Source organism: Protopterus annectens, chromosome 1.part1 (genome assembly GCF_019279795.1).
Source record: "Protopterus annectens isolate FY-2018-M chromosome 1.part1, PAN1.0, whole genome shotgun sequence".
Lineage (NCBI taxonomy): Eukaryota > Metazoa > Chordata > Ceratodontiformes > Protopteridae > Protopterus > Protopterus annectens.
The window spans coordinates 1,434,678,953-1,434,692,468 of NC_056726.1; the positions used below are offsets into that span (position 1 = coordinate 1,434,678,953).

Here is a 13,516-nt window from a genome sequence, read left to right on the forward strand (position 1 = left end):
AGTTGTGTAAACATGGGTGGTTTCACATGTTATATACACTCAAACTTCCATTTTATACCAGCTGCACTACCCTTTTTGACAAAAATCAATTACTACATAATTTATGATAAAAATAGTACTTTTAACACTGCTTTCCCATGTGAAAATGAATTTTTTTTGGTACTCAAACCGTGGACACCTACATGTAAAGCTGGGACTCTAACCACTACATTATCTCGGTTTGGGAGTTTTAGTTGTAAATTTTTATTTATCTCCTATGAGATGTTTAAGCAATGCTGAGCAATGGGCCATAATGCGTACACCCACTCAGCTACACTTAAACATTCCTTATTACGGAAAAAATACTATTATATTATTATTATTTTATTATATTATGAGTATTGTGGTTTTCTGACAAGTCATTGAGGACTGCAGTGAGGAAATCATGGCGTACATTTGAGTTTCAAACTTTTATCCTTTGGAAATTCATGCTAATGCATAACCTGTTTTCTATCAACTTTCTAAGTTTGTAAGAGCAATATTTAAAAAGTGTCCCTATTTTTAGGCTTTGTCCTCCCCATTATTTGTGCTCTGTCCACGTTTCTTGCTTTTACAGGTTGTGAGGTGTCCTATGGCACTTTTACAATGCAGGGGGTGTTTGCTTTCCTACACCACTATGTATTTCAGTGTCCGTTGACACTGAAATGCTCATTTATTTTATTATTTGTGCTCTGTCCACTTTTCTTGCTTTTACAGGTTGTGAGGTGTCATATGGCACATTTACAATGCAGGGGGTGTTTTCTTTCCTGCTCCCCTATGTATTTCAGTGTCCATCAACAATGAAATGCTCATTTATTTTATTTCAGTGTCTGCGGACACTGAAATACTGGCATAATATTAGAGAAATCTAATATTGTGCCAAATTCCTTTTAGAAAGTGTTGTATGGCACTTTCTGAGTGCAGGGGGCATGTTAACTGTGCGAGCCCTACTGGAACACACTCCGTGCACTTGTTCCCTGTTTGTGTCCATACAGCCCTTATCAGAAGTGCATCTTCATGAATATGCAAGATACGCTGCTGTTAGGGCTGGGCGGACATGGTTCACTCCGTGCAGGAATAGCACTACTCCTGCACAGAGTTTGTTGAATCCAGGGGGTTATCTTTCAGTTTCATTGCAAAAGACATAGGGTATAGAACTAGAGGTTCTCTGCATTTTCTTGCAAGTGTTTTAATGTTTTATGACTTCTGGCAAGTACCAAGAGTTGAGGAAAAGCCCTTGTTTGTGTATTTTCGCAGGTAGATGCTAAATGCTACCAGCTGTATCAATGGTTGTTTTTTACCTGGGATAGAAGCAGATGACAAGAAATGATACCATACTGCAAGCTATCCCAGCAGTAATATTTGAGATATTAATTTAAGAAATCTTTGTGAGAGACTGAGTATTCTGTATTTGTCTTATCTACCTTGCTTGCTCTGAGTAAGTAAGTCTAGGGAAAAGTATAATTCTTTTAGATATATTCAGGAATATAGCCATGCTTAATTTAGATGGTTTTCTATTTATTTGAGACTGTCCTGCAATTTCCTCTGGTTTTGAACTCTGATGTAACTGTAATTATATACTGAGTATTTTATTGTTCTTTTATTATTTATTATTAAATATATTTAAACATTTCATCATGGCTGATATTTGTGAGACATAGTTAAGCTCTGGGAGTACTTGCATATTTATTTGGTGACACTGTATGGGCCACTCCTAATATCCTTGCTCTTGGTCAAAACTACCATTTGGACTAATACTAACATTACACAGTAAAATTGGAGACCATTTGCTAAGGGCCCTAAAGTAGTTGATAAGGAGTTGGCTGGTGGCAGCAATAAGTACCTTATAGTCTGTGCAGAAAGAGGCATAGCTAGTATACCTGTGCCAGACTTTCCCAGGTGTGTATGTGTGTGTGTGTGTGTGTGTGTGTGTGTGTGTGTGTGTGTGTGTGTGTGTGTGTGTGTGTGTGTGTGTGTATAAATCAAACCTCAAAGAGTGTATCTGCCAGCTACTTAGGCAGGGACATGAAACACTGATTGGCCAGAGGGGGTGCTGGAAGTTTTGACTTGGGCACTCAGCTGAGATCTCAACTCTATAGGTGTGCTAGTGTGGAGTCTTACTGGGGATCTGGAGAAAGAGGGAGAAACCAGTCCCATGCTTACTCTGGTCTCTGTGTGCTCTTAAGGGGAAAGTACACTTGATGGAGAGAGGTGCATCTGGAAATACTGTGTGGGTAGTCATCATTCTCCTGATGTATGTCCCCCACTGGTGCTTGTGGTGTGGATTGAGGCTCCTTGATTACTGTTTCCACTGGTGGGCATCACATATACTGGTAGGTAGTGGTGAGATATCCATATATCAGGATTCAGTGGTGTGTATATTGAATTCCTGTAGCTTGTAAACAGCGGTCACTAAAGAAGGTGTCTGTACTTTTAATCATCCACACATTCATTTCATATCACAATACCGTTATCTTTTTTTGTTTGTTAAGTTAGTCAGGGAAACCAGACAAGGATGTCAGCAGAGTAGTATGGCAAGCTGACAAGGAGTCATTTAGCAGAGATGTGCCAAGCCAAAGGACTGGTGCATGCCAACCTGACTAAAGGAGAGATGATTGCAGCCATAGGTTACAGCTGCACAACAGACCAGCAACCAGGAAGACAACCAGACTGGACTGGACTTGTGGATGTACAACTCTCAGAAAATGGACAGTTCAACTTTTCCACAGAGGACTTAAAGATCTGCCTGGAGTTAAAGAGACTTGAACTGGAGGTCAAACAGTTAGAACTAGAATCAGCAGAGAGACTGTGGCATTTGGAGGCTGAAGAAAAGGAGAAACAGATGGCATTACAATCAGCAGAGAGACTGAGATATCTGGAAGCTAAAGAGAATGAGAGGCAGTGGCAACATGAAAAGGAGATGCTGACTCTTCGCCAGGGTCATGGAGTTAATGGTGAAGAGAGTAACCGAAACCCAGAATCAACAAAGGTCAGTAAATTTCTTCCGCAATTTGGAGAGTGTGATAATTTTGCCAGTTTTATTCATATGTTTGAAAGGGTATGTAAACGGTATAATGTTGACTAAGGGCTCTGGGTACGGTTCCTAACCTCCTTACACCAAGGTAAAACTGTAACTGCTATTTCTAAATTGTCTGATACTGATTACTTAAATTATAATACTGTTAAAAATAGTTTATTAGAGTGCTTTAAGTTAATACCTGAAGATAAAAGAAAAAAGTTGTGTGAGCGTAAACACAAGGCAGATGAAAGTGTGTGTGAATATATTGCTGAACTAAGCACTTATTTTCATAGGTGGGTAAGTGGGTGTTAGGTCACCATTTTTGAAGGGCTATCAGACCTTTTGGTGAATAAACAACCCCTTAGCACTTTGTCTGAGGACATGAGAATCTGGCTAGCAGATAGGGAATGTAACACCACAGATGAGTTGGGAAAAATGGAGACCTATACCTAGCAAGCAGGGTATCACTGCACAGGAAATGGGTACCTTGTGTTGCTTATAGGTGTAAGGGAACCCATGGTGGGCAACCTAAGCTGCACAAACAGAGTCCACCAGTTACAGGGGAAGCCACTAGTCCAGGTACACATCCAGGACCAAGGGTCAAATGTTTTAAATTCAACCAGTGAGGCTATACAGCATATAGATGTCCACAGAGGCAAGGGGGAAACAAAAGGTGGGAGAGCCAGTAAATGGGAATGAGAGAATGCCAGCAGTAAGTTGTCTGGAGAGAACAAGGGTATCAAACTACCACAAGAGTTTATATCCTATTTTAGTAGATGGGAAACAGGCCACTGTTAAGAGAGACACAGCCTCTGACCTAACCATTGTGAAGCCTGTAATGTTTAAAGATGAGCACTACTTGCATGGGCAGTCCACTCCATTCAGAGCTTTAAGAGGGACTGCATTCCAAATACCTTTGGCTAGGGTTCACCTTGACTGAGAGGGTGGAAAAGGAAGCAAGCAAGTAGGTGTGTTTGAGGATTTCCTGTAGATGTCCTGATAAGGAATGAATTTGATAATACAGTACCATGTGTGCATGCAGTTACATGCAGTCAGGTTTGGAGACAAGAATATTGATTTAGTAGCATGAGGGGGCAGACAGACCACAAACTTGAAGCCAGGACTGCTGTGTTGGTTGTTTCATAGAAAGAGATACCTTGTAGCAGTGAGACAGAAGGTGAGCCACAGCTGCTTGTGGGTACTGATGTTTCCTTGGACAGAGTGACTGCAAGGGCAGAGGTGAGTAGTAGTACACAGGTTGGCAGTGAGGCACCACTGTCAGTGAAGACCAGACTTCCTGTGGAAGCGGAGCTGAGAAGGGTTACAAAAAGAGAGTTAAGGCAGGTTCAGCTCTCAGACCCTACATTAAAGGCCTAAGGGAGGTAGCTAGTGAGGCATGTGATTTTCAAGGCAAGGGGGATCTGTATAGTGGGTTACTTTATAGAAAGTGGACCCCTGAGGGAAGGCTAGAGGGTGAGAGAATACAGCAGTTCTTAGTGCCCAAAGCCTACAGTTTGTCACTTCTAGCCATAGCCCATGATATTCCCTTTGCAGGTCATATGGACATAAAGTGTACCATGAGACATTTTATGCAGAACTTTTATTGGTCTGGGATTTTCAGAGATTTAACAGTGTACTGCAAGACCTGTGAGCAGTGCCAAAAGGTAGGCAAGGCAGGAGACAAGGTCATGGCTTCTTTGATGCCTTTACCTGTGATTGAGGAGCTTTTTCAGAGGGTAGCTATGGATATTGTGAGGCCTCTGACTACCCCACATTCCACAGAGAAGAAGTATATCCTAGTGGTAGTAGATTATGCTACCAGATACCATGAAGCAGTGGCTCTGTCCTCCATTGAGGCAGAAATGGTGGGAAATGCTTTGTTAGAGATTTTCAGCAGGGTAGGTTTCTGAAAACAAATACTGACTGACAAATGTGCCAATCTCACGTCAGACCTGCTGGCTTGTCTGTGGAAGCAATATGGGGTGAGGCACCTAAAGACCACCCCTACCATCCCCAGACTAATAGTCTGGTTGAGAGGTTAAACTCTACACTAAAGACCATGCTACAGGCATTTGCAGACCAGCTTGAGGGAATGGGACAAATATTTGCCCTATCTGGTGTTTGCTTACAGAGGTTCCCCAGAAATCCAGAGGTTTTTTATCCTTTGATTTGCTGTATGGACATAGGTTGAGGGGACCTCTAGATTTGATTCATCATGAGTGGGAGGGTGAGTATGAATCCCACAAGGAGTCTGTTGTGGCATATGCCCTAAACCACAGGACAAGGCTAAGGGAAATCATGGGCCTAGCCCAGGAGAACCTGGTAGAAGCCCAATAGCAGGGGAAAAGGTCTAGTATTACAGGAATGCTATAGCTAGAGAGTATGCTGTGGGGCAGCAGGTTATGGTTCTCATTCCTGTCAGACATGACAAGCTGCAGGCAGCCTGGGAGGAGCCCTTAAAGTACACTTGATGGAGAGAGGTGCATCTGGAAATACTGTGTGGGTACTCATCATTCTCCTGATGTATGTCCCCCACTGGTGCTTGTGGTGTGGATTGAGGCTCTTTGATTACTGTTTCCAGTGGTGGGCATCATATATACTGGTAGGTAGTGGTGATATATCCATATATCAGGATTCAGTGGTGTGGATATTGAATTCCTGTAGCTTGTAAACAGTGGTCATTAAAGAAGGTGTCTGTACTTTTAATCATCCACACATTCATTTCATATCACAATACCTTTATCTTTTTTTGTTTGTTAAGTTAGTCAGGGAAACCAGGCAAGGATGTCAGCAGAGTAGTATGGCAAACTGACAAGGAGTCATTTAGCAGAGATGTGCCAAGCCAAAGGACTGGTGCATGCCAACCTGACTAAAGGAGAGATGATTGCAGCCATAGGTTACAGCTGTACAACAGACCAGCAACCAGGAAGACAACCAGACTGGACTGGACTTGTGGATGTACAACTCTCAGAAAATGGACAGTTCAACTTTTCCACAGAGGACTTAAAGATCTGTCTGGAGTTAAAGAGACTTGAACTGGAGGTCAAACAGTTAGAACTAGAATCAGCAGAGAGACTGTGGTATTTGGAGGCTGAAGAAAAGGAGAAACAGATGGCATTACAATCAGCAGAGAGACTGAGATATCTGGAAGCCAAAGAGAATGAGAGGCAGTGGCAACATGAAAAGGAGATGCTGACTCTTTGCCAGGGTCATGGAGTTAATGGTGAAGAGAGTAACCGAAACCCAGAATCAACAAAGGTCAGTAAATTTCTTCCGCAATTTAGAGAGTGTGATAATTTTGCCAGTTTTATTCATATGTTTGAAAGGGTATGTAAACGGTATAATGTTGACTAAGGGCTCTGGGTACGGTTCCTAACCTCCTTACACCAAGGTAAAACTGTAACTGCTATTTCTAAATTGTCTGATACTGATTACTTAAATTATAATACTGTTAAAAATTGTTTATTAGAGTGCTTTAAGTTAATACCTGAAGATAAAAGAAAAAGTTAAACACAAGGCGGATGAAAGTGTGTGTGAATATATTGCTGAACTAAGCACTTATTTTCATAGGTGGGTAAGTGGGTGTTAGGCCACCATTTTTGAAGGGCTGGCAGACCTTTTGGTGAGGAAACAAGCCCTTAGCACTTTGTCTGAGGACATGAGAATCTGGCTAGCAGATAGGGAATGTAACACCACAGATGAGTTGGGAAAAATGGAGACCTATACCTAGCAAGCAGGGTATCACTGCACAGGAAATGGGTACCTAGTGTTGCTTATAGGTGTAAGGGAACCCATGGTGGGCAGTCTAAGCTGCACAAACAGAGTCCGCCAGTTACAGGGGAAGCCACTAGTCCAGGTACACATCCAGGACCAAGGGTCAAATGTTTTAAATTCAACCAGTGAGGCCATACAGCATATAGATGTCCACAGAGGCAAGGGGGAAACAAAAGGTGGGAGAGCCAGTAAATGGGAATGACAGAATGCCAGCAGTAAGTTGTCTGGAGAGAACAAGGGTATCATACTACCACAAGAGTTTATATCCTATTTTAATAGATGGGAAACAGGCCACTGCTAAGAGAGACACAGCCTCTGACCTAACCATTGTGAAGCCTGTGATGTTTAAAGATGAGCACTACTTGCATGGGCAGTCCACTCCATTCAGAGCTTTAAGAGGGACTGCATTCCAAATACCTTTGGCTAGGGTTCACCTTGACTGAGAGGGTGGAAAAGGAAGCAAGCAAGTAGGTGTGTTTGAGGATATCCCTGTAGATGTCCTGATAAGGAATGAATTTGATAATACAGTACCATGTGTGCATGCAGTTACATGCAGTCAGGTTTGGAGACAAGAATAATGATTTAGTAGCATGAGGGGGCAGACAGACCACAAACTTGAAGCCAGGACTGCTGTGTTGGTTGTTTCATAGAAAGAGATACCTTGTAGCAGTGAGACAGAAGGTGAGCCACAGCTGTTTGTGGGTACTGATGTTTCCTTGGACAGAGTGACTGCAAGGGCAGAGGTGAGTAGTAGTACACAGGTTGGCAGTGAGGCACCGCTGTCAGTGAAGACCAGACTTCCTGTGGAAGCGGAGCTGGGAAGGGTTACAAAAAGAGAGTTAAGGCAGGTTCAGCTCTCAGACCCTACATTATAAGGCCTAAGGGAGGTAGCTAGTGAGGCATGTGATTTTCAAGGCAAGGGGGATCTGTATAGTGGGATAAAGGGTTACTTTATAGAGAGTGGACCCCTGAGGGAAGGCTAGAGGGTGAGAGAATACAGCAGTTCTTAGTGCCCAAAGCCTACAGTTTGTCACTTCTAGCCATAGCCCATGATATTCCCTTTGCAGGTCATATGGACATAAAGTGTACCATGAGACATTTTATGCAGAACTTTTATTGGTCTGGGATTTTCAGAGATTTAACAGTGTACTGCAAGACCTGTGAGCAGTGCCAAAAGGTAGGCAAGGCTGGAGACAAGGTCATGGCTTCTTTGATGCCTTTACCTGTGATTGAGGAGCTTTTTCAGAGGGTAGCTATGGATATTGTGGGGCCCCTGACTACCCCACGTTCCACAGAGAAGAAGTATATCCTAGTGGTAGTAGATTATGCTACCAGATACCATGAAGCAGTGGCTCTATCCTCCATTGAGGCAGAAATGGTGGGAAATGCTTTGTTAGAGATTTTCAGCAGGGTAGGTTTCTGAAAAGAAATACTGACTGACAAATGTGCCAATCTCACGTCAGACCTGCTGGCTTGTCTGCGGAAGCAATATGGGGTGAGGCACCTAAAGACCACCCCCTACCATCCCCAGACTAATGGTCTGGTTGAGAGGTTAAACTCTACACTAAAGACCATGCTACAGGCATTTGCAGACCAGCTTGAGGGAATGGGACAAATATTTGCCCTGTCTGGTGTTTGCTTACAGAGGTTCCCCAGGAATCCAGAGGTTTTTTATCCTTTGATTTGCTGTATGGACATAGGGTGAGGGGACCTCTAGATCTGATTCATCATGAGTGGGAGGGTGAGTATGAATCCCACAAGGAGTCTGTTGTGGCATATGCCCTAAACCTCAGGACAAGGCTCAGAGAAATCATGGGCCTAGCCCAGGAGAACCTGGTAGAAGCCCAATAGCAGGGGAAAAGGTCTAGTATTACAGGAATGCTACAGCTAGAGAGTATGCTGTGGGGCAGCAGGTTATGGTTCTCATTCCTGTCAGACATGACAAGCTGCAGGGAGCCTGGGAGGAGCCCTTCAAAGTGGTAAGGAAGGTCAGTGATATTGACTACATGGTAGAACTGCTAGGCAGGAGGCAAATGCATAAATTGTACCATGTTAATGTGATGAAACCTTATCATGATATAGAGGCCCTTGTGTTGAGTATTTCCAGTGCATGGCAGGAGGAGTCTGAGGGGGATCTGGTGACTGATCTGCTCAGCTCGGAGTGTCACCTCAGTGGAAGGGGCAGCAATGTCTCAGCAGCAATCCCCTATCCAGGTTTGAGAAATCTAAGCAGTGTTACAGGAGTTTGGGGACATGTTCACTGGGAAACCAGGGTGCACACATCTGGTGCAGCATCATGTGGCTACAAGACACAAAGGCTTATTAAGCAGGCTCCTTATAGGGTGCCTGAGAGGGTCAAACAGACTCTGAGAGAGAAGATGCAGGAAATGTTGGAACTAGGGGTAATCCAGGAGTCCAGCAGTCCCTGGGCCTCTGTAATGGTGCTGGTACCAAAGAAGGAGGGCAAAACCAGGTTCTGTTTGGACTACAGGAAATTAAATCCTCATGTATAGTCAGATGCTTACCCCATGCCTGTAAATGAAGAGCTAGAGAGCAGCTGAAGTCTTAAGCCCTATTGGTCTTATCAAGAAATCTTAGGGTTAGGTGCCCCCGCCCCAGTACACAGAGAGAGTCACCTTGCCTTTGTGACTCCTTGACTGTATGAGTTCATGAAGATGCAGTAACTGTTTACAACATCAGCTGGAAGGTAACTGATAAGGAGTTGGCTGGTGGCAGTAATAACTAACTTATAGTCTGGGCAGAAGGGGGCATAGCTAGAAAACCTATGCCAGCATTTCCCAGGTGTGTGTGTGTGTGTGTGTGTGTGTGTGTGTGTGTGTGTGTGTGTGTGTGTGTGTGTGTGTGTGTGTGTGTGTGTGTGTGTGTGTGTGTGTGTGTGTGTGTGTGTGTGTGTGTGTGTGTGTAAATCAAACCTCAAAGAGTGTGTGTGTCAGCTACTTGGGCAGGGACACAAAGCACTGGTTGGACAGAGAGGGGGCTGGAGGTCTTGGCTTAGCCACTCAAGCTGTGATCTCAACTCTATAGCTGTGGCAGTGGGGATGCTTACTTGGGATCTGGAGAAAGAGAGAGAAACCAGCCCTAAACTGACTGTGGTCTCTGTGTGCTCTTATGGGAAATTGCACTTGATGCCAAGAGCTGCATCTGGAAATACTGTGTGGGTACTTGTCATCCTCCCAATGTATGTCTTTTACTGGTACTACTGGTGAGGATTGAGGCTCCTTGATTACTGTTGCCAGTGGTGGGCCATCACAAATGACACAATAGTTATATGTGGGAATCCCTCAATATGCCAGACAGGTGTTTTGCACAATGATATATGATCAACAGCAGGTACTATAGAGAGGATTACTTTCAAGAAGTACCAGTGCCTGCATTTTCTGTCTCATTTTGGTAAAATTGTATTTGCATACATAACTATATTATTACAATTATTCTAGAGTATCACATTCATACACTTAATACATAGTACTAAAATATAATTTGTGTTTTGCTATTACTTAGCTACTGGTGATTACAAGAAAACAAAACTCCTTGGCTGATTATTATCAGATTTCCTTTGCTTTACTTACTTTTTAAATACTATGGTTATACTGTATTAAAAAGCACTACTCCAAGAATTATAGAAATCACTGCACAGTCAGTGCAGAGGCAGGATGCCTGTTTGCACCACTGGTGACCTGAGTCAAATAATGTAATTGAGCCCCTTGTAGGGTTACCTGGAGAATAGTATGAACCACCCAGCAGTCAGATATCTTACTCAGGGTGACAGACTGGAAAATCCCAATGTCTCTGCAGCTTCTGTTTGAGACCAGAAACCTCAAAGGTCATCAACTGATACTACAGGATGTGATGACGGTGCCTGTAATGTCATTGTACTACACACTCACAAAGGTAAGAACTTTGATAGGCCACTTTAAGGATGATGGCTACAAGCTTCAATATGCAACTCCACAGTGCATTTCTCATTCACCAGGACAACAAGTGAGTTTTCATCAATGTTGACTTTATTAGGTGTCATTGGGTTCGCCTGAAAAAAGGATATACCAGAGATACCTAGAAAAAGCAATTGAGGGATCTAGACTACCTATGCTATGAAGGCATTCCTTATAGCAACTGAAATATCTATCAACCAGCTAGCTTAATGTATAGATTTATTTATTTATTTTAAGTTTGCTAAGCAGTTAGGTGGATTGTACCATGGATTTTATCCAATGACTTCCTGAGCTAAGTTGCAGTGACAATTTATGTTGATACACAACAAATGCAACACCATTTTAGACATGCATTGAACATTCAACTTCATTGCTATATATACATTAGGAATACAGTAGAAAAACATTTTGAGCATTAGGACTCATTGTTGCATATACTTTAAGAAAGTGGTTGAAAGAAGAGTTATATTTGAAATAAGTTTTGTGTCACTACTGCAAATACATTAAGGAGAGAGCTGAAAGATGCTTAGATGTTTAGTTAAAGACCATTTAAATGAGGTTTAGAGGTTTAGTAAAAGACTATATGAATACCTGCACATTGAACTCCAGCATCTTCACCATGTACGCAGTTATTCTTTTCCCATCCATTGAAGGAACAAGATTTCAGTGAAGATTCAGATCCTCCACAGTTTACATCATCCATCATTATTTTCCCAGTTCCTTGTCCATAGTGAGCACTTCCGGGTGCTGAAATGGCAGTTCCACATCCCAGTTCTCTACAGACAACATTAGCATCACTTATGTCCCAGTGATCGTCACACACTGTACCCCATTCACTATTATGATAGACTTCCACTCTTCCAGAGCATGGATCTGGACCATTTACAATTCGCAGTTCAGCTAAAACACATCATTTTGGTACATAACAAATAATTAGTAAAAGTATTTGTTTCTTCTTATCACTGTCATTTACATCTTTATAAGCTGGAAAGAGTATTTCTTTCTTCTGGTCACTGCCATTTACATCTTTATAAGCTGGAAAAGGGATTTTTCTAGCCAGCAAAGAAATTCTTAAATTGTCTTTATTGTAAACTGACTTCAAAAGCAATTTTTCTAAGAGGTATCTCAAGCTAATGGTGATAAGACTTGTTAACTCATGTACAGCTATAACACTCCTGAACAAATTAGGTTTGTGTGTATGTATACTTATCACAAAAGCAGACCTTCAAGAAATCACAGTAGCAGTAAATCATAAGGTTTGGGCCACATCACATCTTATCTGAGCCATTCTATAGTTTGAAATTCTAATAGCAAGGTTTCATTCTTTCCTTTTAGGCATCGACATACTTTTCTTGTTAGAATGCTCTATTTTAGGTATATGTGTGCCTCCTTTACATATCCTATAATGACATGTGCTCCTCATGGTTATTTCAGGCAAAATTCCCTTAGAAGGGAAAGATGTGGTAGAATGTTAGCCCTTTGTATACGTAATTAAATAAATAATATAGCTCTGTATACAGAGTGCATGTTATATGTATTTGCACTAAACTAGGTGTAAATCCCTGTGTCACAAGATGGATTGCTAACTGGCTCACTGACAGAACCCACACTGTGAAAGTAGCAGACTCCAAATCTGACTTCAGACCAGTGACAAGTGGAGTACCACAGGGTTCAGTCCTTGGTCCTCTCCTGTTTGGTATCTACTTCTCTGAAGTACAGGCTAACACAGAATGTCTTTGGCTAATGAAGTTCACAGATGACTGCAAACATGGAGCCATAATCAAAACACCTAACGATGTGGACATCCTACAAAAGGGCCTCATGGAGACAGATGCCTAGTGTCAAAGCCATGGCCTCAAGCTCAATGCCAAAAAGTGCATTGTCATCCCCTTTGGTAAAAACTCTGTACCCATTAGCTACCACATAGGTGGTAGTCTACTTAACACAGAAAGTGTGATAAGAGACCTTGGGACACGGGTGGACAGTAGTCCCTCCTTTGATAATCACATCACCACAGTAGTCAGGAAATCCTTCTACATGGCACACCTCATCCCAGAAGGTTTCTCATCTAGGAAAAAAAAGAGGTCATTGTTCCCCTCTACTCATCACTCATTAGACCCATTATAGAGTACAATGCCCCTTTTGATATGCACCTCACAAGACATCTACAACAACTGGAAAGACCACAGAAATACCCCACAAAGAGGATTACCAGCCTCAAACAGATGCTCTATGCAGACCTTCTCAAAAAACTCCAGCTTTACTCTGTCACATATCGCCTACTCAGAGGCGATCTCTGCCTAACACACAAAGCTATGTCAAACCCAGAGCTGTTGGACATGCTCCACTTAAAGAAATTCTAATCCCTCTAAGCTACACGATCTAGGAAACTAAACCTTGTCACTACAATAAACAGAACATGCTGGATGGATAGATTCCTGTCCCAGAGACTTCCCATACTCTGGAACAAACTACCTATCTATATCAAACAAAGCTCCTCATTAGCACTCTTCAAGAAAAATCTTGATGATCTGATGGGAAATAGAAAATTCACCCCAGAGATTACCTCTGTGGTTCTGCTCGGCAGGAGCACAGGAAAATAATTTTCTTGGGTGGCAGAAGCCAGGGTACTTTTTTGGCTAGGCTTAAATAGGCCCTAGGGCCAATAGCCTAGTACCTACCTATGAACCTATGAACTAATACATCCTCAGGGGATTAGAGTTCAGAGGCAAGGTGGTAATGATTCCACTCT

The 13,516-nt window shown here is 42.4% G+C and overlaps 1 protein-coding gene across 1 annotated transcript in view; it reads right to left on the bottom strand.

Annotated features, from left to right (window-relative positions):
- The window catches only part of LOC122816369 (deleted in malignant brain tumors 1 protein-like), a 785,349-nt gene that overhangs the window by 331,788 nt on the left and 440,045 nt on the right, over window positions 1-13,516 (bottom strand). The window contains exon 3 of the mRNA XM_044089117.1: window positions 11,356-11,664. Within this exon, the coding sequence (XP_043945052.1) occupies window positions 11,356-11,664 (309 nt within the window). The remainder of the gene's footprint in view (window positions 1-11,355; window positions 11,665-13,516) is intronic.